Genomic DNA, 26,856 nt, shown 5'->3' with positions numbered 1-26,856 from the left:
AGTTCTGGAGGTGGATGGTAGTGATGGTTGCACAATGTGACTGTACTTAGTGCTACTGACTGTACAGTTAAAAATGGTTAAAATGGTAAATTTTATGTAATGGTTAAAATGGTAATTTTATGACAATGAAAAAAGGGGAAAAAGTCACATACCCCAGGAATCCATCTTTGATCTTCCCAAGCAGGTCAGGAACCCAACCCACATTTCACCTCATGATCACCAGCAATTTATAGTAACAACTTTTCATTAAGATCATTAAATTTCACATTTTAAATTATGGGTGAAAAATATCTCCAGAATGCTGTTTTAATTTGCCATTTTATTGCTCAAGTCAAATATTTTTTTTCCAAGTTTACAAATTGGCTCTATTTCCTCTTCTGAAAATGCTGATCGGTTTTTTTCATGAAGATAAAGTAACAGGGTCTTAGGAGCCCAGCCCCAGATGAAATGAAGGGTGGGAGGAACTCAGAAGTTCAGACCTGAAAAATCCAAGTTCTGGAGGACTAGCAGCTTTGAGGCAGGGAGCACAGCCCTTCTATTAGAGGACAGGGGCTGATGCCAGGCCTGGGGGGAACACTGGCAAGAGCAAGAAAACCCAGAGTGCAGAATGAGTGGGAGCTGGTAGCTATCCAGAGTGACATTTACCAAGTTTACCCAGACATCTACCCTGGTCCTGGGGAGGGAGTATCACCCTCATGTCACAGATGAGAGAAGAATAAAGTGTGAAATAATCTAGAGACTCATTCACACATTGGGTGTGCCACTCATTCACACACTGTGCTAAGTCACTTCAGTTGTGTCCAACTCTTTGCATCCCTATGGACTGTAGCCCACCAGGCTCCTCTGTCCATGGAATTCTCCAAGCAAGAATATCAGAGTGACTTGCCATGCCCCCCTCCAGGGGATCTTCCCGACCTAGAGATTGAACATGCAACTCCTCCAACTCCTGCATTGCAGGCGGATTCTTTACCTCCGAGCCACCAGGGAAGCCCCATTCATACAGTATCAGGGATTAAAAGCAGCACAGGAAACCCTGTCTTTCCACTGGGGCCCCACTGCAGGGCAGAGAGGAGGCAGAGAAATCCCAAGTGGGGAGGCCTGATGAATAACGGCTAAGGAAGATCTGTAGAAGAGAACAGGAAAAGCAAACAGAGGAGCGTGGAGGAGCTGCGACAGCTACGGGAGTGAGGGCAGCTTTGGTGCAGACTGGAAGGGCCAGGCCTGACTCGGTGAGCTCACACAGGATGGAGGAGTGCTCGCGGAGGAAGGGCCTGGCTTGGGGTTCAGCAGACTGGGTCCCAGGCCTGCTTGGGCACACCCAGTTCTGTGACCTGGGCAAGTACTTTTCTCGTCTGAGCTTCACTTTTTCTCATCTGCTGAGCAGAGAGAGTCAAACCACACCTTTGGCCAGGTACTGGGCGTTACACGCCCCGCATTTGGCACCACATCAGTGTATCAGGCACACCTGGTTGTGCAATGCAGGCATCTAAAAGCCGCTGAGCAGCAAAAGCGGAAACACCCACAGGGCGCTCCTGAGTCGCTCTGACCCACCCACCGGCGGGCGGCGCCGGGGATAGGAGGTGGCTGCGCCCCAGGCTTCTGCTCGCTGGCCCTCGCCTCCCGCGCCGGGCTTGCTGCAGGGGCGCCCCTCTCCATTGCAGCCTTGGGGGCCAGGCCCGGGGAGCCGCCGGGCAGCCATGGCGGAGTCCGAGGCCGCAGCCGAGGACCTGGACGCCTTCATCGACGACCTGGACTACCTCCCGGGCCACTTCCACCTGGAGATGCAGCTGAACTTCGAGCCGCGCTCGCCGGCCTCGCTCCGCGCCCGGGACCTGAAGCTGCAGCGGGAGGGACTGCGGCAGGAGCTGGAGCTGGCAGCCGCTCCGCAGCGCCCCGCCGTGCGCCACCTCCTGGGAGCCTTCGCCTTCTACCTGGAGGAGCTGGACGAGGCCCGCGAGCGCTTCCTCGAGGTGGCCCGCGAGGATCCGGGTAACCTCAACGCCTGGGCCAATCTGGCCCACGTGTACGGGCGGCTGGGGCAGGAGGAAGAGGAGGAAGCGTGCGCCGGGCAGCTGGCCAGCCTCATGGGCCTGGCGGGGGACCGCGGGGCAGCCGACGACCCCCAGCTCCGCGCAGCGCGCTGCCTGGCGGAGCAGGGCTACGCACACGGCTTCGACGTGGGCTGCGCCAGCCCGGAGGAGCGAGCTCGCGTGCTGGAGGCTGGCGTCGCGCTCTACGACAAGGCTCTGGGCTACGCACAGCAGGTGGGTGACGTCTCCAGGTTGGGAGGGCTGGCTGGGGTCGCGGCCCCTAACGTCCCCAGGGACGCCCATGGCCCGCACACTCTCCCCTGGCCCCGGGCCTTTTGGCTTCCGGAATACCATTCCAGTGTGCCTCTCCCCGCTTGAGTCCCAGACTGGGCTTGTAGCTCTTCTCTGCTGGACTCCGGAGTGGACCCACATTCCAGCCGGTTAGCCTGCCTAGGTTTCTTTGCTGGCAGTACCGCAAACTCAGCACACCGACTCACCCCTGTCATCTTGTTCCTCCAAGGACCTATCCCGGCATCTGTGTGCACCCACCTCGCTATAAGGCACAGCTCTGCATCCCGCCAGAAACTGGCAGCATTCTTGACTCCTTTCTCCTCCTCACCCACCATCCCCATCCACTCAGACCCCAGATTCCGTGCATCCCACCTCCCCGTATCTCCCTGGCCTATCCACTCCTCTAATGCCTCCCTCCGCCAGCCCAGCCTCCATCATTCCCTGTCTGTACCAACATGGTCCCCGTCATCCTGCCTGGGTTTCTGCCCTCTGATTTGACCCTTCTGCCTCCACCCTGCTGCCAGTGTTCATGTTGCTCAATCTTTCTAGTCACATCCCTCAGCTGCTTACAACCCCCAGTGACTCCCCACTGCCTAGCAGATAAGTCCCAGGCTCTCTGGTGGGCACTGGAGACCCTCTGTGATCTTGCTCTCTGCCTTCCCTCTTCCATGTTCCCCCTTCCAGCCAAGCTTTTGTCCTTGCTTCCTGTGGGCCAGGTCTCCTTACAGCCCACCTTGGCACATCTTCAGCCTCTTTCTGAGATGCCCTTTGCTCCACCCTTGCCTGGAAGGTTCTCCTTGCTCTCAGACATCCCCTCCACTGACTTCACCAGGCTGGGTCAGGACATCCTTGGGGCTCCTACAATGTTGCTCACACTGTCCATTTACAAGTCTGTCTCCCCAGCTCAACCTTGAGGTTTTGAGAGTAGGGATGTCTGTCTGTAAACTCAATACCTGGCATGGTACCTGGACACATCAGTGCTCTCTTGAGTGAATGTCTGTGTGGCGTAGGCCTGGCACTAAATAGACAAATACTGGGTATATGAGTTACCCATTGTTGTATAACAAACATCCTTTGAAATTTAGCAGCTTGAAAACAATAAGCACTGATGGTCTCCGAGTGTGTGTGCTCAAGAACCTAGGCATGGTTCAGCTAGGTGCCTCTAGGCTGCGGTCTCATCTGAAGGCTTGCTCAGCCTGGGGGAGCTGAGGGGATCTCCTTCCAAGTTTACACGTTTGGCTGTTGGCAGAATTCAATTCCTCACTGGCTGTTGGTCAGACTCCCACAGGTCCTTGCCTCATGGATATCCCATCATTTTTCTCTTCATTAGAAGCAAGTCATTAGGTCCAGCCCCCATGCAAAGAGAGGGCGTTACACAGGGACATGAATACCAGGTGATAGGATCACTGGGGGCCATCCCAAAGGCTGCTTGCATTAGATGGCTGACCCTGACATAGAGGGCCTTATCCTTCTGTTACAGAAGAGGAAACCACAGTTCAGAGAGGTGCCGTGACTTTTCCTTGAAGGCATAGCGCAGGCAGGATTGAGTTGGTAATGATGACTTTTTTAAATCATGGTTTAGGTTTGTGATAGTTAAATGACAACAAGCTTTTGCACATGAGTAGGATGGCTGCATTCACAAAGCCTCTGCACACCCCCTTGGAACATTTTCCACCAAAGCCTAAGAGGAAATGTGGAGTTAAGACCTCAGGGAGTGCTATGTGGGAGGCACGGGCTTGACTTAAGGGGAGTAGCGCAGGGTGGAGGTGAAGACGGTAGACACTGAGTCAGACAATCCAGGTCCCAATCCCAGTCCTTCATGCTCTCACCTCTAATTGGTCCTTAGCATCACTGAGCTTCCCATTCTAGGAAGTGGGGATAATAATGGTACTTGTATCCTAGGATTCCTCATCTGTAAAATGGGGACATCATCATTTGGTAGATGTCATAACTAAGAGCTGATGTTTGAAAAGCACCTGGAATAGAGCTTGCACAGGGATAGCAGGATCACAGACAACCCCAGACCTCCTGTTTTAAAGCCTGAGTCTGAAGCTCTGAATGTCAGCTGCTCTCCAGAGAAGACTTGGCCAGCTTGGTATATGTTGACTGTGGTCACGGTCTCAGAGTGGGGCCTGAAGAGCCCTGGACTGGGGGCCAGGAGGCCTGGGTTCTCATCTCAGCTGTAGCCACCCACCTTGGGGCCTTCTCCTGTCTGGACTGCAGTTTCCCCACTGCGAAAGGGGAGTGGGAAGGGGGCACTGGATGGTCTCCAAGGTTCCTTCCTGCTCTCAGGAGGGGGCTCACTGGAGGAAGGCTTCCTGGAGGAGGTGGGGAGGGAGGCAGACATTTAGGGCATTGGAATGGAATAAAGGCTGACTCCTCCCTCCCTGCTGCTGGTCTGCCCTACCATGGTGTGGAAACACCCTCCTCTTTAGGGACCACCAGAGAGAGTGGCAATCGGGGCCCTGCCCAATGCTTCAGGGAGGGAACTAATGTCTTCAGTTGGGAGGTGGCCGCCAGGCCCTGTGCCATATCCTTGTGCCTGGCCCAGTGGCAGCTCCCCAGGTCTGCACAGAGTGGCTGTGGTCAGCCGCCATCAATCCCAGGAGACAGTTGGAGCCCTCCCTCCCTTTCATCATCTGAGGATTAGGAGAGATCACGCTTATAAATCGGCTTTCCAGGTGGCGCTAGTGGTAAAGAACCCACCTTCCAATGCAGGAGACATAAGAGACACCGGTTCCATCCCTGGGTCAGGAAGATCCCCTGGAGGAGGGCATGGTAACCCACTCCAATATTCTTGCCTGGAGAATCCCATGGACAGAGGAGTCTGCTGGGCTACAGTCCAAAGGGTTGCAAAGAGTCGGACACGACTGAAGCAACTTAACATGCACGCGTGCCTGTGCTTATAAACTACCTACACAGAGCAGATGCTCAAGAAATAGCCACAATCAGGAAGACAATGATGATTTTGTATAGTTAGAGTGGAAGGCTTGAGTTAAAGCACCCAGCTATTATTATTTTGCTGTGTGACTTTGGACAAGTCACTTTTCATCTCTTGGCCTCATATCTGCTTTATAAACATTAAACAATAGTTTACTGTGATTATCCAATCAAATCATGGGGGTAAAAGTGCCCATAAACTGGTAAATTATGGGCAAGTCTGAGAGGCATATGCTCAGCCTCTTAACATTTATTGAGCACCTACTGTGTGCCAGGCCCTATCTTTAAGAACTCCTGCCTTTCAGAAACTCATGGACAAAGGGAGGAGCAAACATTTGTTCCTTCATCAACTAGCCCTCTTAGAGTCCTGTCTCTGGGGGAGTGGCGCGAACGGATGAGTCAGATGTGCCTATGACTGGCTGAGGTCACAGGTATTTATTGCATAGCCTGAGAGACAATTGTCTCTCAGCTCTGTACACCAGTTCAGTTCAGTTCAGTTGCTCAGTCGTGTTCGACTCTTTGCGACCCCATGGACTGCAGCATGCCAGGCCTCCCTGTCCATTGCCAACTCCCGGAGTTTACTCAAACTCATCCCCATTGAGTCAGTGATGCCATCCACCCATCTCATCCTCTGTTGTCCCCTTCTCCCCCTGCCTTTAATCTTTCCCAGCTTCAGGGTCTTTTCAAATGAGTCAATTCTTTGCATCAGGTGGCCAAAATATTGGAGTTTCAGCTTCAGCATCAGTCCTTCCAATGAGTATTCAGGACTGATTTCCTTTAGGATGGACTGGCTGGGTCTCCTTGCAGTCCAAGGGACTCTCAAGAGTCTTCTCCAACACCACAGTTCAAAAGCATCAGTTCTTCAGCACTCAGCTTTCTTTATAGTCCAACTCTTGCGTCCATACATGACTACTGGAAAAACCATAGCTTTGACTAGATGGACCTTTGTTGACAAAGTAATATCTCTGCTTTTTAGTATGCTGTCTAGGTTGGTCATAACTTTTCTTCCCAGAAGCAAACGTCTTTTAATTTCATGGCTGCAGTCACCATCTGCAGTGATTTTGGAGCCCAAGAAAATAAAGTCTGTCACTGTTTCCATTGTTTCCCCATCTATTTGCCATGAAGTGATGGGACCAGATGCCATGGTCTTAGTTTTCTGAATGTTGAGTTTTAAGCCAACTTTTTCACTCTCCTCTTTCACTTTCATCTCTAGTTCTTCTTGGCTTTCTGCCATAAGGGTGGTGTCATCTGCATATCTGAGGTTATTGATATTTCTCCTGGCAATCTTGACTCCAGTTTGTGCTTCCTCCAGCCCAGCATTTCTCATGATATACTCTGTGTAAAAGTTAAATAAGCAGGGTGACAATAATATACAGCCTTGATGTATTCCTCTCCCTGTTTGGAACCAGTCTGTTGGTCCATGTCCAGTTCTAACTGTTGCTTCCTGACCTGCATACAGGTTTCTCAAGAAGCAGATCAGGTGATCTGGTATTCTCATCTCTGTACACCAGAGACCATAGTTTCTGGACCAAAAACAGGACACCGCCCCTTCCCCCAGAGGCTGAGAAGGGAAGTCCACTTTGGGGACATCAAGACCCATGTTGGAATTAATGGGGACCTGGCAGGTTGAGGTCCTGGGCATAGAGTGACAATAACTGAGCTTCAGAGAAGGTGCACTTCCTTTCAGTACAGGTGACTGGGGGAGGCTTCGGGAAGAAGCAGGAGTGTCCTGGCAGGAATGGGGTGAGGGCACTCCTGGCAGGGGCGTGGTATGTGCAAAGGTCCTTTGGTGACAGCTGAACTGGGGCAGGGGGTGAGGCCTGGAAAGAGGGTGGCCGGAAGCTTCCCAGGGGGAGGACACAGTGGCCCTGCTGATATGGACTCTGAAGTCTGATTCCTGACCTCCTCAGCTGCATTTCCTGTCCCCCCGCCCCGCCCCTTGGCTGCCGTGCTTGTGGGAGGTTAGTTGAACCCAGAGATTGAACTCAGAGCCCCTGCAGAAAAAGCACCAAGTCCTAACCACTGGACCTCCAGGGAATCCCTACTCTTACTTCCCAGGGACTCTAAACTACTCATATTTCTCCAAACATGCTGTGCTATTTCACATCTCCCACCGCAGGAACTGTTCCCTTTGCCTAGAAAGCAAGCTCCATTCATCAAAACCCAGCTCAAATTTCACCTGCATGTTGAAGCCTTCCTTCATACAACGCACACTTTCACACAGTAATTAATATTCATGAATATTCTGCTTAAATATTCAGCATATTCAGCATGCAGAAGTAGAATATTCTTCTCCGGGTGCCTTGCGGATTTTATCTTAGTCCTCACAAGATCCCTCTGATCCCATTCTACACGCGTGGGAACTGAGGCATAGCAAGGCTAAGTAACCTGCCCAAGACTACAGAGCTAGTAAATGTCAATTGGGTTCATGCCACTCTACCTGATTCCAAAGCCTTTGCTCTTTCTGGAGAGGTTGGAGAAGTGGGGTGCAATAAGGATAGTGCAGATGGCCGGTGAGGTGGGGAGGGGAGCCCCCAACAAGCGCTGCCTCCTGGAAATCTAGGGTTGCCATGTGTGCAGGTGGGGGGTAGGCAGGATGAGGGCAGAGGTGAAGTCAGCACTGGGCTGGCGAAGAAGTGGGACAGTGGAGCGGCCGCTGAGGAACCCATCATGGAGAGGGTTGCCACCCACAGGAGCCGTGACTGGCGGTCCAACCTGCAGGGTACAGTGACTCTAAGAGATTCCTCATCCTGAGGGGGCTGGGACTATCCCAGACAGGGAGGAGCCCCCCAGACCTCAAAGAGTAAAGGCCAGCCAGAGAACCAATGACAGCTGCTCATCTGCTAACTAAAATTACAAGAGAAAACGTTATAAAAGTTAGTAATTCAGCCCAATATTCAAAAACAAGCAGTATATCTGTGTGTGAGTGGGTGTCTGTGACTTCCCTCTCAGCCCTTCTTTCCCTCTCTTTCCTCGTCTTCAAGTTACAAAAATATGATGAGGCAGATTGTTTTATCCATCATTCCTCCCCCGTCAGCCCTCCACACACAGTCCTAGATGGATTCTTGGTGGAGTCTTGAGCTGAAAGGTATTAAGAGCAAACCCTTTGGAGTTACAGATACAGTTTAAATTCTTCCTCCTTTACCAGGTGGTTATGGGCAAGTCACTTCACTTCTCTGAGCCTCAGTTTCCTTATCTGCAAGCTGGGATTCTAATGTCATCTCATAAGGTTGCTGTGAGGAGTAAGAGAGAGACTACACAGGGCTCCAGGTGGGGTGCAGATCATGGTGGGGCCCAGCCCCTTGCCTGTCCACTCCACCCCGGGCCCCCACGGCCCTGGGCTTTGCGCCACATGAGAGCTGTTCTCAGGCTCTGACTCATCAGCAAGCAGTTTCTCTCTTGCCCCCAAGAGGGTGAGCCTTCTGTCTCTATCTGCGTCTGGCACAGGGTTGGACCTAAGAGGAATTTTTGACTGTTGCTAAATTTAATTTGGTTTTTTAGTCTTAAAATTCCTATTATTTTTCTAAAATAAGGTAAAAAACTTATTTTTCTCTGAAAGCAAAATCTCTGTCCCAGGCTGACTCAGTTGTGTGAGTTCCTCCCCCTTTTCCTAGAATATTGGTGGCTTCACACACTCGCCCACGTGCACACACAGCAGACCCTTCACCCTGCTTCGGAGCAGGGCTGGCTCTGGGTGGCACTGGGAGCCAGCGCGGAGCCGAGTTTTACACTCGCTAGCACGTTTCATTTTAGCACATCAAACCTCATGGACACACTGCCATTGGGTGCTGTGATTCTCTGTCACACAGAGGACAGAACAGGCTCAAGGTGACACAGGCCATCCAGATTTCACCTGGCCAGCTGGGGCAGGCAGGACGGAGCCGGTGCTGGGAGGCCCAACAGCCAGCCTCACAAACAAAGGTGTGGGCATTCCACACTGTTGCCGCACCCAGCAGGTTGGGACCTAGCAGGAAGGGCTGAGAGGTCACTGCTGGTCAGCATCCAGGGTCCCTGGCATGCACACACCCACCCACCCATACACACACCCACACCTCTGCCACCATCAGGGAGGCGTGCACACGCACACACACACACACCCCTCTGCCACCATCAGGGAGGCGCACACACACACCCCTCTGCCACCATCAGGGAGGTGCTCACACATACACACACAGACACGCACCCCTCTGCCACCATCAGGGAGGTGCTCACACACACACACACACACACACACCCCTCTGCCACCATCAGGGAGGTACTCACACACACACCCACCCACCCCTCTGCCACCATCAGGGAGGCGGGCACACACACACACACACACACACCCCTCTGCCACCATCAGGGAGGTGCTCACACACACACACACACACACACCCCTCTGCCACCATCAGGGAGGCACGCACACACACACACACACACCCCTCTGCCACCATCAGGGAGGTGCTCACACACACACACACACCCCTCTGCCACCATCAGGGAGGCGCGCACACACACACACACCCCTCTGCCACCATCAGGGAGGTGCTCACACATACACACACACACCCCTCTGCCACCATCAGGGAGGCGCACACACACACCCCTCTGCCACCATCAGGGAGGCGCACACACACACCCCTCTGCCACCATCAGGAGGTGCACACACACACACACACCCCACTCTGCCACCATCAGGGAGGCCAGGACCAGGAAACTCCTCAAGGAGCTGCCCTCTCAATAGATTTCTGCTCCCCGCACCCCTGTCTCCCCCAGCCTCCCTTCCCACTCTCCCAGTCATCCCCCCTCCGCAGCGACTGGGCCCACTGTGCACACAGAGGCACTGCTGGGACCCCGCAGTCAGAGCGTTCGTGTGGGAGTCTGCAAGCTGCAGGACACCCTGAGTGGCCCAGGCCAGCTGTGCAACCTCTCAGAGTGTCCATGTCTCCCTCTGTGAAATGGAGACAGTCGTACCAGCCTGGAGGGGGGTGCGGGAAGAGGCAATGGGGTCACAGAGGGAAGGCCAGCCCCAGCAAGCCTGGGTGGATGTGGCTTGCTCATCCTCAACCCCTGATGGGGCAGCCAAGACTCCTTCTAAGTGAGCACCCACCTTCCTCTCTGTCTCCTCAGACTTCCTCCTGCCCCTGAGCTCACCCTCAGCTCTGCCCAGAGCCAGCCTTGGGAAAAGAACAATGAAATTGGGAGAAGACCCCGCTGGGAGCCAGGGGTCAGGATTTGGGTTCCTGGCTTAGCCCTGCTTGAGTGGCTGTGCGAGGTAGGAAAGTCCTCCTCCGTCACTGGACTGAAGTGGTGGCCGGGCTGATTTCGGGGACAGGAAGGGCTTTGAGAGCAAAAGGTGGGGGAAGCAACAAGCCTCCTGGCAGAAGAAAACACATAAACACACAGAGGGAGAGGAAACCACAGCTTGGGGAGCGTCAGGAATGGTGCTTTGAGGACTTCAGAGTTGATCTCCAACTTTTGAGGTCATAGGCAGGGTTTCTCCTCCCACGGTGCTTGCAAACACACATGCACAGGCACACGCGCGCGTGCACACACACACACACGTATACATACATTCATGGCTCCACAAATCTGAGTGATTTGACTTGGTTCCACTAGAAAAGGAGCTGGATGACTCACACTAGACAATGAGCTAGAGACTGTGCACGCCTGTGCTTTTCACAGATTATCTCACTTGAACCTCCTAGAAATGCTGGGGAATCAGAACTGTTATTAACCCCATTCTACAGATGAGCAAACCGAGGCTCCAGGATGTGTAGCGACTTGCTCAAGGGCACCCAGTCATAAGTGGCTGGCTGGAAATGGACTCAGGTCTCTCCGACATGAAGCCCTGGCTGAGGGACAGTTTTCCCGAGGCTCTGGTCCCAGCCTTCTGATGGCCTCGGTGCCGTAACAGCACCTTCTGACTTTGCTGCTGGCTTCATTCGCTCTATTTCTGGCAATCTGGAGAACTGGTTCTCCCCTCTTCATTGATACAGGACCCCAGAGCCAAAGCTGCCTTTAGCATCTTCTGACCCAATTGCCTTCTTTACAGGAGGAAAGACAGAGTATGTTAAGGGCTCACACAGCCCAGGCCCATGGGAGGAGCTGAGAAAATGCAGGCATCACTGTTATTATCACAGAGGGCAGGAGACTTCGTCAGATCCACCCAGTGCCAGAGTTGGGTTTGGCCCCGGGACTAGAAAAGGGGCTCTAGAAAAGCCCTTCTCTAGAAGAGGGGCTCTGGACTAGAGAAATGGCTCTGGGTCTAGGACAAAGAAAGGGGGTGACGATGGGGAGCTGCCGGCCATCTGCTCTTATCTTAAAACCCATGAAGACCATGGCAGGGAACCCAGTCAGGGCTGAACAGGTAACTCACCTCCGTGGCCCAGCACCCAGCCCCCAGCCCCCTCTGCCCAGTCACGCTGGACCACTTTCACCCACACACTTGTGAGAGGCAAGACCAGTGGGTCATGCCCGCTTGTAGATGTGGAAACTGAGGCCCAGGCTGGGCCAGTGGGCTTTCCAGGAACCCGGGGGGAGGCAGAGGCAGTGGGGGGTGACTCCCATCCCATCAGTGTTTACCCCCACTGAGGCAGGAGCTGGGTGAGTAGGAACCTCACCTGCCCTGCCTTTCTGGAGCAGGCCCCCGTAGGAGCCAGGTGGGGTGGGGTGGGGCTCCACGTGCAGAGCCCAGAGGCTTGCTCTGTGTCATCACTGAGGACATTCCAGTTGAGCAGGAAGAGCTTATTTCTGAGGCCTTCCACCTGGTGACTTTTATTTCTGCATTATCAGCCTCCACAGGGTCGGTGTGATGAGGTGGAAAGAACAGGGGCCCTGGAGGGAGGCAGATCTGAACTTGAATCCTGGTCCTTTCCCCCTGGCCTGTGGGGCTGGCTGGGCAGCTCTTCTCTTGGTCTCTCTCCTCACCAGTAAAAGGAGGAGGATGTGTCCCACCTTCTCAGTCTTCTGTGCAGGCTCAGGGCCACAGTGCACGGAAGTGCCAGTGGACAGTCGACGGTCGAGAAATATTCATTCTCCTTCCTCCTCCTCATTGCCCCTCCCCTGAAAGAGAATTAGTCAGCTCTCAGGAACTGACTCTGAAACACAGATTACAAAGTCCTCAGGGGCAAAGTTTGAACTGCAAGGCAGGCATTTTCCTTCAGAATCAACGGGGTCACAAAGAACTGAGCACACGCGCGCACACACAGAGCCTGTGCAGACACATGTAGGTTAATAAGCCACTGGTATATCAAGAGAGCTTCTGCTGAAATCCCCTAAAATAGCTAAAGTGAAAGTCGCTCAGTAGTGTCCGACTCTGCAACCCCAAGGATTATACAGTCCATGGAATTCTCCAGGCCAGAATACTGAAGTGGGTAGCCTTTCCCTTTTCCAGGGGATTTTCCCAACCCAGGGATCGAACCCAGGGTTGGGAAAATCCCGCATTGCAGGTGGATTCTTTACCAGCTGAGCCCAACATTTCCTTCTTTGGGGGTCACCTTTTGAAGTAAATGAACTAGCCATCTGAGACCCATCCTTATATCTGCCAAGTTAGCACACGCCTGCTCTGTAGGGTCTCATCCTAACCCTGATAGTCACTATAGGTTCTGCCAGATCACCCACCTTTGTCGATTACCCACCCAGCTGTGGCAGCGTGGATCTTCAGGCTTCCCTGCAGATCACAACTGCTGATCCTTTGCTCTGTGAAAAAGAGATGCACTGGCCTGCCATTTTCACTCGGCTCTCCACAGTGCGAGAGGCCCGTGTAGTGTTTCCATCAAGTTCCCAGGGGATGCTGATGCTACTGTCATGAGACTCCACTTTGAGAACCACTCATCTGGGGTAGTTAGGTGCGGGGACCTAAGCTGCTGGGTTCCCAGCTCTGCTACCATCTAGCAGGGCCACTTAGGGCCACAGGTGCCTCTCCTGTAAAATTGGGATAATTGTAGTCCTTACCTTCTTGATAACCCATGTAAATTATGTGCCTCATTTATAGTAAGCACTTATAGTAAGTGCTCAATAAAATGCACTTTTATTCATATAGCAAAACCCCCAGCATTTCCAGGTTTCAGTCCAGGCTGTCACACTAGTCGTGTGTCTTTGAGGACATCATCTCACCTCAGTGTTCCCACCCAACGGGGTGATGATGACCCACTTAGCATTCCACACAGGGCTTTCTGAGGATCACGTGGCTTCTGCAATGAGTGCACTTTGTAAATGGTAAGCACCGCACAGAGTTGCAGCGAGGTGTTGGGAGTAACAACATGAATTTGAACAGGGAGACTTGGCATGAAATATCGGAAGAATCCGCCTCTGTGAGCCCATCTCTAAAGTGAGGAAAATATTGGTGAGGGCCTCAGAGGAGCTGGGAAATGTCCTGAGAACCCTTGCCTGTGCCTCACTCTCACCCTCAGTTAGTACCAGGATCTACCCAGCTACTGAAGGGCAGCGCTGGAGCCTGGGCCCTGCTGCGTCCCCTCCCACAGATCTGCCACGGAGCAGCCACCAAACTTGAGCCCGTCCAGCTTGAAGCCTGGGCAGACTCTCCCACTGGCCAACACCCCCTCATAGACCCTGGAGCCCCCAGCTCATGGGGTCCTGATGAGGATGAACAACAGAAAGGGTGGGGTGTCCTGCCCCAGCTCACCCTGGGCGGCCCTCAGTCAACATTCTTCTCCTGGCAGAGGTCCTGTCAGCCCCCTCCCAGGGGGCTGCCTCCAAATATATTGCCTCTGGGAGCCATCAACTCTGGAAGTGAATTCCTTGCAGCCATCAGAGGTTTCACAGCAACTTCATTCTCCAGGAGAGAGGAAGAACACCCCCTCCCTTCTTCAGGAGGGGAGGGGGCAGTCAGAGGCCTGTTTAATTTAATTTAACGCACCATGGCTTGCCAGGTTGCCCCTGGTAACAGCTTCAGCTGCTGCTTCAGTTACAACCAGAAGGATTTTTAAAGAGACAGCTTATTTTAGGACCAGAATTGCACAGCAGAGTGAATGGTCTCTCTCTCTACTAGGGATGGAGGGTTGGAACCCAAGCATAGGGAGGGCTCAAGCCAGGCCTGTTTATACCATTAACTCCACTTCTAATTTGCAACGCTATAAGCCCTCCTGCAAATGGTACCTTGAGTGGGATCTGAGGGGGGCTCCATTTGAAATTTATCAGAGAGATGTCACTCAGCTAGCTACTTCTCTGAAAATCACAGTTTTAGTCTTCAAGTAGAAGGGAAGAGGGAAATGGCAACCCACTCCAGTGTTCTTGCCTGGAGAATCCCAGGGACGGGGGAGCCTAGTGGGCTGCCGTCTATGGGGTCGCACAGTGTCGGACATGACTGAAGCGACTTAGCAGCAGCAGCAGAAGGGAAGAATTTTCAGGAGTTGCCCCGGCAATTCAGGCACTCTGCCACTAGATGGTAGTATTGCTTACTTAGTGCAAACGATAACCAGGCTTAACTTATTCAAGACTATCAGAATAGTGGTGAAACCACTGGGTTTCAAGTCTTGATAGTAACCAGTGTGTCACCCTGAGCAAGCTGCTTCACCTTTGTGGTCTCAGTGGTCTCAGGGATATAATAACGGGATTGATTAAAACAGCCGAGTGCTGTTGACAAGCGTTGGGGCTAGAACTATGAAGGCATGAGTTTATGTCCCAACTCTGTCATGTACTGTGTGATTGGACACATCACTTAATTTCTTGTATCTTGAATACCAAACAAGAGGGTGGCTATGACCCAGGCAGAGCCTGAGAATAGCACATTGCTCTTCAACCTTGGGAACCTGTGGACCCTACGGGGCATCTGAAGCCCTAGGAGCACAGTGGTGGTGGTGGAGGGCTGTTAGAAAGTGGGGTAAGGCAGGATGACTCAGTGTGCCAGAGCCTGAGACCTCGACGCCCCAACTAGAACTGAAACAGGGCAAAGCAGCCTCCCAGACACTCCTAACCCTGCACGTCTCTAACCCAAACCAGGAGAAAGGGGGCAGATATTGATGGATATTTGTGGAAGACTGGGCCTTGCCTCACAGTGCCCTTTTGCAGATAAGGATATAGCCTCTAAGGGGTAACACATCCACCCAGGGCCACCCTCCTCTTGTGGCCAGGCCTGTTAGCCACCGAGCCTCTGCTCTGGGCACTGCAGCCCTCTCCTTGTCTAGTACAACGGCTGTCTCTATGGTCATGTTTCCTTGTCAGGAGCCTGAAAAGGGGAGCAGGTTCTGTGTCTTCCCACCATGACTCGGCCTAGCCAACCTCAAAGTGGGCATGAAACCAGAGGTCATGGGATCATACCCACAGGCAGCCAGGGAGCATGAAGCACACATGCTTTGGTCTTTCATGTGGACAGGTGCTGACCTTGTGTCAAGGTCCTTGGCCAGCTTGGCTTATGAACCTGAGTCCCCTTCCCATGTCCCAGGTCCTATGTAGGCACAGCACATTAAGGTTATCCGGCAGCCCATCCCAGCTTTTTGCTTTGGTCAGTGTTCTCCACTGAGCTCTCATGGATGCCCCTTAGTCCTTAGACCTGCCACTCTTCCCTTCCAGACAGCGCTATTCCCAGCCAAAGCCCCCATACACATATTCCCACCTAAGTAACAGGGTAACTTTCCAAGGTGATGTGGGTGTAAGAACACATGGGACCCTCGTACTCCCCAGTTCAAACCTTCGCTATGGCTCCCCATTGCCTTGCAGATGACTTCCAGGTTCTGAGCCTGGCATTCAGGGGCCCCTCCTGATGTGCTCCTGCTGGCTCCTCCCTTCACCCCTTAAAAATGGGGTGCTGGTCACTCCAGGCTGCATGCAGCCCCTGACACACCTGCTCACTCATCTCTGAGCTTTTGCACAAATGTGCCCTCCATCTGATGTCCTCTCTCGCTGTATCCACCTTGGTGGTTCCTACTTGTCCCTAAGAACCCTGCTCCAGCACGCCCTCCTCTGGAAGCCTTGGGGGTCCCCCTGGATCACGTGGGAAACCTCCTCCCACAGCCCCTATATCCCTTCTGCTCATTGTGTCTTCGTCTGGCTTTCCCACCAGACCTGGCTTGGCCCTGGGCTCATACCTCTCTCCTAGGGGCAGTCACACCGCTCACTGGGATCTACTCACAGGACCCCCTTCCTCTGTTCCTCTGAACGGGCCAGCCCAGAACAGCCACACCCTAACTTGCCAGCATTAGCTACCCTGTGCCTCCATTCTTACTCACCGTGCTCCATGCTCCTCAACTGCCCACACGTGTCCAGGCTGAGCCTCCATCTGGAACGCCCTTGTGCCCCACCCCACCCTCTGAAATACCACTCCAATTCAAGACCCACCTTACAGCCCACCCTGTGTGTGTGTGTGTGTGTGTGTGTGTGTGTGAGTCACTCAGTCGTGTTCTACTCTTTGCGACCCCATGGACTGTAGCTGGTCAGGCTCCTCTGTCCATGGAATTCTCCAGGCAAGAACACCAGAGTGGGTTGCCATTCACTTCTCCCAGTCTCCCAGGGACTGAACCTGGGTCTCCTGCATTGCAGGCAGATTCTTTACTCTGAGCCCTCTGTGAGACCTTCTGAGTCTTCTGACTGGAAATGGCCTCCCCCTCCTACTCCATTTGTCCACATCCACCTCTTGGTCTTGATCAAACTCTGTTTCATATTAGAGCTATTGGTAAGCCAGCATGATGAGAGGAGCAAGGGCTTTGGAGACTAACAAATGGGGTTCAAATCCCAGTTCTGACACCTGCATGCTGTGTGACCTTGGGTGAGTCATTCTACCTCTCTGAACCTCTGTCTGTGCCTCGGTGAAGTGGGAGTGGCGCCTGCCTTAGGGTTGTGAGATTGAGATGATGCGTGTCAGATCCCGGCACATGGCAGGTACCCCTTCAAGCCCTATTATTTATGCCTGCGTCTGTCTTCCCAGGCAGGTTGTGAGTCCATCCAGGGTGTGGGTCCCATTCAGTGCCACAGCCCATAAGCACCCAACACAGGGCCTCACACCACAGATGCCCAGAAGTGCTGGCTTGACTGAACACTTGGTTCTAACTACTGAGGGTGGGGGGTGGAGGCATAATGGGACCCTAAGCTGAGAAGGCCGCTGTGGGTAGGGGGTGGTGAGTGCAGAATGGAGCCTGGAAATCAACCACAGGAGATTAATGTGGAGGCAGGGGCCAGAGCCTGAGGCAGAGCTGCTGATATGCACTGGGGGTTTTATTGGTTTTCATTAAAATTCCTTCCAGAGGCAGGAGCAGCTACTCCCATAAATAACAGCATAAATATTTTATCTGGTGCCCAAGTCAGTCTAAATGCACAGCAAAGTTAGCAAGAATAACAATGGGAAACAAGTTTGGGGCGGGGCGGGGGGGGGGCGGGGAGGGGGCGTTTCCTGGGCTTCAGCTGAACTCACTCACATGCCTAAAGGGGCTTCTCAGGAAGGTGGAAGGCGAGAGATGGGGCCAAAGGGGAGATGCAGGTGGATGGCGGGGAAGAGAGAAGGTGACCAGTGGAGTATGGGCCTTGTGGGGGAGGGATCAGGAGCCTAGGAGAGGGGAGGGGAGGAAATGGACCCCGTCTCTGCTCTGCGATGGACCCCTTGCTTGGGGCATTCACTCAGACCATCTTGTCAAATCCTCTGTGGTCAGAGAAGCGAAGTGACTTGCCCAGGGTCACCCGGCCAGCCAGTGGCAGAACCAGGCAGGATTATGATCAAGAGTGTACTTGCTGCTTCTTGGGGTTTAGGGGAAGCTTGCGACTCTATGAACAATGTCCCCAGTGCCTCAACAGCAGCAGCACAAGCCATTCTCTGCTTCCCTAGATCCCGATGGAGGAGAAAAGGGGCTGGTACTTCACCATGGCAACGCTCTTCATCAGGTCAGGCTGGGGGTGGGGATGGGATGGTGGGGAGGGACAGGGTGGGGCGGAGAGGTGGGGCGGGGAACCCAGGGGGGAAATGGCTGAGCCCATCGCCATGGCTAGGGCGCTCCAAGTTCCCCTCCCTGCCAGTAGCCTGGGGAGGACTCGAGGCAACCTGGGGACCACTGGGAGGGTTCTGATCAGCCACATCCCCTTCTTGGGCACAGGTTAGATGGCATATTCCTGGAGCTGGGCAGCGAGGAGCAGAAGAGGCTGCCGGCCTTCAACCGCACGCTGGCCCTGCTGCAGCAAGTCCTCAAGTCCTCGGACCCCCAGCCCCGAGGTCGGGCTCGTGCGGGTGGCAGGCGGGGAGTGGGAAGGGGTCGGGCTCTCCCTGCACACATCAGCAGCCCTGCCAGCCTTGTCACTGTCCCCACCTCTCGTTCTGTTTTTCTCTCCCTCAGCCTGTCCCCTCCACTCCCTGTTCCCCTCAAGGAGCTCACACCCGTCACCCAGCAGATGCGTGCCCGCACATCACTCCAAGGGCACGTGTCCAGGCCTGTCTGTAACCCAGAGTGTGAGAGACAGAACTCTCCCCATTTCAGCCTCTTATCCCCATTTTGTGGTGGGGGAATGAAGGCCCTTCTGGAGATGGGAGGGGTCGCTGTCACACAGGGACCAGAGCTACAGAGCTGGGGGAGAGCTGGGGTCAGACAGCAGAAGGCGCCTTCCGTGAGGGCCCCTAAGGGATGTAGAAAACACAAAACAGGCACTGGAATCGTTCCCCCTTCACTCGCAAGTCCCCTCTGCCCTCCTTTGTTTCTCTTTCTCCCTCGGTGGCCCAGTGATTTCTGCCCCTGCCCCCCACCTTGTCCTCCCAGGGCTGACACCTGGGTGGTGCTGGCCCCTGCCTGCTCTCCCCTTCCCCACCTGCAACTCCCTGAGACGCCTCTCCCCTGGCCCCCAGCTCTGGCCTGGTGCTACCTGGGGATGCTGCTGGAGAGGAAGGACACCTTCTCCACCATGCCCATGGGTGTCCATGACTGCGGGTTTTCGGGAACTGACCCCCTGGACTGCTTTGGCAAGGTATGTGCCCCTGGTTACAATCATCCTCCAAACCTGGACAAAGCCTGACACCCCAGCCTCCTCTCCCTGGAACCCACTGCTTCTCTGGGTTTCTCCCCACCTCCATGCCCTACTCAGGAAGTGCCCTTATTCCAAACCTTTCTCTCCATCCCAAACGAAAAAGCAAAGTGAGTCAGACCCTCCCAATGCCTGGTCTGACCTATCCCATTTCCCAGGCCTGTCTTCTAAGCTAGCTGCAATTTTCCAATGCTTTGGCCTCCTGGTGCAAAGAACTGACTCATTGGAAAAGACCCTGATGCTGGGAAAGATTGAAGGCAGGAGGAGAAGGGGACGACAGAGGATGAGATGGTTGGATGGCATCACCGACTCGATGGACATGAGTTTGAGCAAGCTCCAGGAGTTGGTGATGGACAGGGAAGCCTGGCGTGCTGCAGTCCGTGGGGTCGCAAAGCGTCGGACATGACTGAGCGACTGAACTGAACTGAACCCTCAGGCTTTTCCCCTTTGCAGCCCCATGGCACAGCGGAAAGAAAATGAGTGTGGCGCAGCGTGGATGCCAGCTCTGCTCACAGGCCCTGTGACCCTAAAGCAAGTCACTTCCATCCCTGAACCTCCTTATATGTTGATTATGTGATCTGTCCATCTTCTAGGATATGGAGAGACTCAAAGAAGGTAGTGGATGAAACTGTCTACTGCAAACTTTAAAGTGTTGTTCAAGCCTTATTCTTGACACCTTGTTTCGGTGGCAATTTTCACACTGAGCTCAGTTTTTTAAGATTTTCCTGGAGGACAGGGACCCTGTGATTCTCATCCCCTGTACAGTCAGCATGATGCCCTGGGGCAGGTCACAGTGTTGGCTGATGGGTGATGAGCAGTTTCTTGGTGAGAGATCTCAGAACAGAGCGGAGCATAAACTCTAGTTCACGTGTGCTCCAAGAGTTGTGTCTGATTTAACACACTGCCTTTGCCCCTCCTTGGGAACCTACTCTGTGCTGAGCACAGAGGTGGAGAGATGGGGCCCCTCCCTGCAGGAGCTCACTCTCTCTCAGGGGCAGCAACAAACACAAGGCAGGAGCTGTCAGTAACTAGACTGGGAGTGGGGCGATGCCGAGGCCCAGGTAGCAACACTGTGCGAGTGTGAGGGAGGCAGAGGCTGGTTCTGGCCCCTCTTCCCACCTGTCCTGGAAAAATGAGGGAGCACTCATTGATAAGTCTGAGAAAGAGGGGTTGACCTGGGGTCTGGAGGGATGTCCAGACACCAGACATGTCCATGAAAACGGCAGAGAGCATGGCAGTGACTTAGGCTCTTGGGAGTTGAGTGTCAATGAGTTGCACCCCAAAGTGTTGGGCCCCATGATATGGTTGCATTTGGAGCTGGAAGGTGGATATGGGGGATGAAAATTTGGGGATGATATGGCCCTACTGAGAGATGACCTTCCAGTTCTAGCAAACAGCCAGACAGATGGTTTGCTCTAACCCTTGTCCCTTACCCAGGCCATCGAGATTGCCAAGGACCAACTTCCCATCCTTAATCGCCTAGCCAAAATCTTCCACTTCCTTGGAAAGCAGGACATGGCCATTGGCACCTGCAACATGGCCCTGGACGTCCTACGAGATCCAGAGCTCAACTGGCAGGCGTACTGCACAAGGGCCAAGGTGAGTCAGCCTGCAGCTCTGCCTCCTTCTGCCGTTGAGGATCAGAGAACAAGGGCCAAGACTCTGTGGCCAGAGCCGAGAGGTCAGGGAGCCTTCGTGGTAGAAGGGAGCTTAGGTGTCATCAAGGCTCACAGTTCGTGTTCTCTACGATTATCAAGTTAGAGAATGAAGGAGCTTACCACCCACTGCTCATCCCTTATACAATGACCTGGCCAGCTACCTGCCAGCCTCCTCTCTGATTAGCACCTCAGGCAGTCAGACTGACCTGGGTGGAATTCTGGCCTCTCGATTTATCGCTGTGGGCACCTGGGACAAGTGAGCCACTTACCCCTCCAAACCTACATCCCCAAATCTGGAAGATACAGATCATAACATCTATGTTAACAGATTGTCAGAAGATTAAGTGAGGTCACATCTGAAGCAGGTGCCAGGAGTATGGGAGGTGCTCGTAGAAGGCAGAGGGTGTACTGGAGGAAATCTAATGTCTGGAAGAAGAGCTCTGGCTCTCAACGCAGCTAGCCTTCGTTCAAATCCCACATCCTCACTTACACTCTTGCCTAAATTCCGAGCCCCACTTTCTTCATCTATAAACAGGCTGAAGGTAATTGTACCTGCCTCACAGTGTTGTTATGAGGCTTAAATTAGATTCTGTGTGTAAAACTCAGTACTGAGCACATAGGAAGAGTTCATAAGTGGTTGATTACTATTATTAGGTATTTTTTTAACTGGCTCACTGTCTCTTACGGCAGTCCACTATGGTCATTCAGCTCCGCAGATTACTAATTTAACCAAGAGCTGCCTGCCTCCGGCTTCCCCACACTAGTCTCAGATCTGCCCTTAGGAGTCCCCACTGAATGCACTGCTTGGGGGCAGAGATCTGGACCTCTGAGTTTACTTTGCTCCAGGCTAAACAGCCTTCTCTATTACCTTTCATGGGACATGAGGGTGAATCTGCTCCCTGGGTCTTGGTCCCGATGACATAATCATGTTGCCAGCAGTTACTAGTTAGGGTCTCTACCTAGAAGGCTCTTCTCCCAAATGTCCAGTTGGCTTCCTCCCTCACTTCATGGAGGGCTTGAAGAGGCAGCTGCTAGCAGCCATCTTCCTGAAAATGTCAGCCTCTCACCAACACATTGTGTCCTCCTGTGTTGATTTATTTTTTCTTCTTAGCACTTATCATTCCCTAACATACTATTTTCTGATTTATGTTTATTTCTCTCCCCCCACCCGCCAGCTAAAATGCATGCTCCACGAGGGCAAGGAATTTTGTCATTTTGCTCTCTACTATATATTCTAGAACAGTCCTGGCACATAGCAGGCTCCTGACAATCTGTTGACTGAATGAATAAACTGAGCACCCCCCAGGTGCTAGGTCCCGGCTAGAACATGTTCTCTCCATTGTCACGGTAACTTTCCAAGGAAGATCTTAGTGTACTGATTTTTCAGATGTGGAAAATGAAGCTCACAGAGGTCACGCAAATAAAGAGGAGGAAGGGCTGGAATTCAGCCAAGTTCAACTGCCACTAAAGCCAAAGATTCCCACCCCCACCCCACCCCCACCTTATGAAGCTATCTTAGAACCAGAGCCTACTGATGGCTATAAAGTATTAACACCTTCAATGACAACAACCCCTTTTTCTTACTTCCTCTTTCTCCACCTCTTCCCTAACTCTCCTGAACCTCTAGATTTTCTAAATGCCCCAAACAGATGTGGGGGAAAAAGGAGGAAGTGGTGATGAAAGCAAGGGTCCGGAATCATTTGTAATTTGATGCTTGCAAGCTGGGGCCACCTGCCATTCTTCCCACACTACTTGCTTACACAGACCCTCACAAAATCGGTGCTGCCATCCCATCTCAGATAACTCCCTCCCCTAGTCAGCTGTATCCCATCACCTGTTTATTTTTTCATTGTACTCGTCACCACTTGAAGTGGTACCATCTACTTGTTTATGATCATCATCCCTACTAGAATGTTAAGTTCTGCCAGGGCAGGGACCTCATCTGTCTTATCACGACTGCACTCCAGTACCTAGCACGGGGCCTGGTATATGGTGGGCACTCAGGACATATTTGTTGAATGAATGAGTGAGAGAATGAATGAATGGCTCTTCATCCAACCCCCTTCATTGCACAGAGAGGGGAACTAGCGCCCAGAAAGAGGCTGGTCCAAGCTGGCACAGGACCAGGACCTAGCACTTCTGAGTCCCAGTCTCAGGGGCTTTCAACTGCACCACAGAAACTCCCTGAGTTGCTGTTGAGGAAAAAAACAGAGGCTTTGTTGACGACAGTAAGAAAGGCAGGGGTCCTGGCTGGGAGCATCTTCCCTCAGCTGACTCTCTGTGGGCAGATCCACATCAGAGCCTACCTGCACGACCTGGAGCGAGGCAAGCTGGGGCTTGGGGGCATGCCTGACAGGAACCACCTGGCCTGCGCCAAGGCTGACCTCGAGGAAGTGGTCAAGGTGTGCCCAGGCCTCAAGACCTACCTGGACATCGGCCAGGTAAGGCAGCCTCTTGGCTTGAGTAGTCAATGGCTTACTAAACAAAAACTGTTAACTCTGTCAGGCCAGGGCACTGAGGACACAGAGAGGCACGTGGGGGCATCCTTGTGCCCGCAACAGTACTTGCCTCCTACAGCTACAGGGAGGGTTATAGGTGGTGATGCACCGACAGCGTTCAGAACAGGGCCCAGTTCTTTCTAAGCACTCAGAAAGCGTGGGCCATTATTCTGTAACCTTCTGTGCCCAGGGAATAATCACCGAGAGGTTACACTATCTTTTGTGAGAGAAAACTGCAGCCTGAGAGGGTCGGGCTCAAGGTTCTATGGCCAAGATTGGTGGGGCTGGAGCTGGAATCAGAGAGAGCACTGTCTCCTTCTCCAGGAGAGGGAGACCAAACTTTGCGATGAATAACTGTTGAAGGAGGGGAGGGTGGGAATGAATGCATGGAATTTTAAAAACAGAATGGAATGAAGGGGGAGCAGCAAGAGAGCCGGGGAGGAAGGCTCATGCCGCGGCCCCCACCCCAGGTCTACTACTACATGGGCGTGGACGCCGTGCAGGAGCTGCTGGCGGTGGACGAGGCGGCGCTGAACCAGGCGCTGGTCTTCCTGGCCAAGGCCGGCGAGTCGGAGCTGGGCGCCATGCTGCCGGAGCTGCAGCTGCTGCGCGGCAAGTGCCTGCGCATTAAGGGCGAGGAGGCCAACGCGGCGGCTTGCTTCAAGCGCGCCGTGGAGCTGGACGACGCGGGCTGCAGCCACGCCGAGGGCTTCGGCTGCCTGCTCGAGGCGCTGCTGGCGCAGTGGAGCCAGGCGCAGCTCAGCGATGGCGAGGTGGGCCGCGAGGTCGATGTGTGGCTGCGTCGCGCCCAGGACAAGTACCCGGCGGCGCGCCTGCGCCAGGAGCTGCAGCGCGTGTGGCGCGCGCACACGGACGAGGTGCTGGGGCTGGCCCGGGCCTTGGTGGCCCAGGGACGGCCGGCGCTGGTGCGGCTGCTCTTCGAAACCATGGAGCGCAAGGGCGAGGGCGCGAGCTCCCTGCGGGACCGCCGTGCGTTCTCCGTCTGAGGGTCCCTGAGGCTCCCCGCCCCTCCCCACCACTCGGAGATGGTTGGACCTGGTCCAGGCGCTGGAAACCGGCTCGCTGTGCCATAGGCTGGTGGGTAAGTGGAGCCCATCAGACTGGCTTCCGGGAGTTGGAATGGGTACCTTGAGACACAAGGACAGTTGGACGTGACCACTGAGGCAAAAGAGCCTGATCCAGGAGAGCAAGGGAGGCTGGGGGCAGACGCGAGGGGCCAGTGGGGAACTGCCAATGGGAAGGCCCAAATTGTGCGAATATGCAGAAAAGTAACATGGCGTCTCCCAAGAGATACAGAAGATAATTGCCTCCGTTTTGGCAGGTGCTCTAGTACCCAGGACCCTGTTACTGGATTCCCGCGAGCCACGCTCTATCCTTATAAGGCCCCCTCTACTGGAGTAGGTCTCAGGTCTGGCAGTGGGAGAAGTCGTGGCTAGAGCAGAGGGCACAGCTGCCAGAGCGCAGATAAGGGCAAGGCCGCAGTCTACACCTGGCTGCTCAGTGCTCTTTCCTGCCCTCTAACAGTCTTCCAGCAGGTCTCATTCTTGGCCAACTTGGTCTGAAAGACCCTCAAACCCCCTGAAATGAGGCCCATTGGTAGAATCTTCCCTTGATTTCTCTACTCTTAGGGGAACATAAGGGCCCCAACCAAGGAAGTGCCGCCTGTGCCCAATCTCAAACCTTCTACCAGACACTGAAGGAAATCTTGGAATTTTACACTTTTGAAATCGAAGTTATAGAATCATAGATGTAGAATTTTATTGTCAAAGACTTTGGCTTTGATTGTTAGCAAATCTGGAAACCACCAAGCTAGATTCTTATGGTCCTACCAACAAGAGGAGCTGCTGCTGCTGCTGCTGCTGCTGCTGCTGCTGCTGGTGCTGCTAAGTCGCTTCAGTCGTGTCCGACTCTGCAACCCCATAGACGGCAGCCCACCAGGCTCTCCTGTCACTGGGATTCTCCAGGCAAGAACACTGGAGTGGGTTGCCATTTCCTTCTCCAATGCATAAAAGTGAAAAGTGAAAGTGAAGTCGCTCAGTCAAGTCCAGCTCTTTTCGACCCCATGGACTGCAGCCTACCAGGCTCCTCTGCCCATGGGATTCTCCATGCAAGAGTACTGGAGTGGGTTGCCATTGCTAATTTAACTTAAAACTCTAAAAAACCAAGTTCTTTCCAGACTGCAAGAGTGTTGGTTGTATGTAATCGCAATGGCAAGACACCTCCCCCCGCCCTCCCCCCACCGGTCCATAATGGTTTGTGATTTATTTTGCATTTCCTCCCCCCACTTAAAAAAAAAAAAGTTTTACTCACTGCTTTACTCATTTTCCTGACACTTAAGATGGTACCAGGGATAGGCCAGCACCCCTGCCTTACTTCTCATGTCCCCAGTGATAGGTGGAGAACAGACTGAGACGTGCGGTCCCTAGAGATCTCTCATTCTGGGAAGACTGAGAGCCCTGGAAGGGAAGTGGCTTGCTCAGAGTCACACTCCCTAGCCTCCCCATCCTGTCCCTCCAACTTACTTACAGCATTTTTCAGGTTTGGAAAACTACTAATAAACTGATAACACTAAAGCATTAAGTGTTTATGTGTCACCTGTCACCAGGGCCCTCTGATATCCATTGGTATAATGCTGTCATTCCAGGTTCCTGTGAAATCTGGGAAGTAAGGCCACCCAAGGCCTCTGAGTTCCATCCCAGGGCTCATGAAGACTTCCTTTCCCTCCTTTCTTCCTCTCCACTGCAGCAGAGTCCGGGAGGTGACTGCACAGCAGGCAGCACACACACTGTCCACTTCTCCCGTACCCCTTCTCTATCCATGACTGTGACCTGTGACCTTCCCTAGGACAGATGGTGGTGGTTTAGTCGCTCAGTCGTGTCTGATTCTTGCAGCCCCATGGATTGTAGTCCACCAGGCTCCTCTGTCCATGGGATTTTCCAGGCAAGAATACTGGAATGGATTGCCGTTTCCTTCTCCAGGAGATCTTCCCAACCCAGGGATTGAATCTGGGCCTCCTGCATTGCAGGCCTATTCATTACCAACAGAGCCACCAGGGAAGACAGGAACCCATCTGTTTCTTCTCCTACTTCCCAGACAGACAAACTGAATTCAAAGTGGTTTGCTGGTAAAGCTGGGAAGCTGATGAGGTTTGTTGCTCCCCTAGGCCTCCCAGTTTGTTTTCTTCCTTGCTTTTCCTGTCCCCAAGGTTATGCATTTCTCCCTCCATTGCCTCTTCCTCCTGCCAAAACTTTTCAATAAACTTTCTTTCTGATATCTCATTCACATTAATCATATAAATGACTAACAAATACCTACTAGAGCTTTTGTCAGGAGTATCTGCATACTAGCCAAAAGCCGAAAAGAGAAAACAAAACCCACTTCCAGGACTGCCTCCTATGTGCAAGGCACTTCATACATGTAAACTCATTCCGTTCTCTCACCAGTCCTGAAGAGTAGGCATTGCAATTATCATTTTACAGA

At 53.3% G+C, this 26,856-nt stretch overlaps 2 protein-coding genes and 1 long non-coding RNA gene across 7 annotated transcripts in view; 1 reads left to right on the top strand and 2 right to left on the bottom strand.

Annotated features, from left to right (window-relative positions):
• CIMAP2 (ciliary microtubule associated protein 2) overlaps positions 1 to 1,699 on the bottom strand; it is a 40,394-nt gene extending 38,695 nt beyond the window's left edge. Inside the window, exon 1 of the mRNA XM_069576511.1 lies at positions 1,556 to 1,699. Within this exon, the coding sequence (XP_069432612.1) occupies positions 1,556 to 1,699 (144 nt within the window). The remainder of the gene's footprint in view (positions 1 to 1,555) is intronic.
• Positions 1,501 to 25,952, top strand: TTC22 (tetratricopeptide repeat domain 22). 4 transcript variants are annotated; one of them, XR_011250729.1, is made up of 8 exons: positions 1,501 to 2,264; positions 18,019 to 18,074; positions 18,284 to 18,399; positions 19,024 to 19,142; positions 20,637 to 20,798; positions 23,146 to 23,298; positions 23,826 to 24,457; positions 25,166 to 25,952. XR_011250729.1 is itself a non-coding variant. In XM_069560851.1 (7 exons), exons 1-7 carry the CDS (start codon positions 1,698 to 1,700, stop codon positions 24,360 to 24,362), a joined length of 1,710 nt encoding a protein of 569 aa, XP_069416952.1. In that variant the 5' UTR covers positions 1,501 to 1,697; the 3' UTR covers positions 24,363 to 25,952. The 4 variants fall into 4 exon arrangements, 3 of the variants coding, with proteins under 3 accessions (XP_069416952.1, XP_069416875.1, XP_069417078.1); XM_069560851.1 differs by having other exon boundaries at positions 23,826 to 25,952; XM_069560774.1 differs by having other exon boundaries at positions 1,601 to 2,264; positions 18,284 to 19,142; positions 23,826 to 25,952.
• LOC138424426 (uncharacterized) overlaps positions 5,682 to 26,856 on the bottom strand; it is a 34,971-nt gene continuing 13,796 nt past the window's right edge. Inside the window, exons 3-4 of one of the 2 annotated variants that reach the window (XR_011250802.1) lie at positions 11,867 to 12,308; positions 5,682 to 6,596 (exon numbers count right to left, since the gene is read on the bottom strand). This is a non-coding gene — a long non-coding RNA (uncharacterized lncRNA). The remainder of the gene's footprint in view (positions 6,597 to 11,866; positions 12,309 to 26,856) is intronic. The other variant, XR_011250798.1, reaches the window with a different exon arrangement.

The sequence above is a fragment of the Ovis canadensis genome, chromosome 1 (assembly GCF_042477335.2).
Source record: "Ovis canadensis isolate MfBH-ARS-UI-01 breed Bighorn chromosome 1, ARS-UI_OviCan_v2, whole genome shotgun sequence".
In the NCBI taxonomy this organism is placed as follows: Eukaryota; Metazoa; Chordata; class Mammalia; order Artiodactyla; family Bovidae; genus Ovis; species Ovis canadensis.
Note: the sequence above shows the minus strand (reverse complement) of the source record. Positions and strands in the feature narration are given on the sequence as shown.

What these genes read in the sequence shown, in the direction of transcription:
- TTC22 (XM_069560774.1), top strand. Translation starts at nt 1,698, where the DNA reads ATGGCGGAGTCCGAGGCCGCAGCCGAGGACCTGGACGCCTTCATCGAC. An exon ending in CGTACTGCACAAGGGCCAAG is followed by an intron (nt 20,799 to 23,145) that starts GTGAGTCAGCCT and finishes CTCTGTGGGCAG; the next exon opens with ATCCACATCAGAGCCTACCT. An exon ending in CCTACCTGGACATCGGCCAG is followed by an intron (nt 23,299 to 23,825) that starts GTAAGGCAGCCT and finishes CCCCCACCCCAG; the next exon opens with GTCTACTACTACATGGGCGT.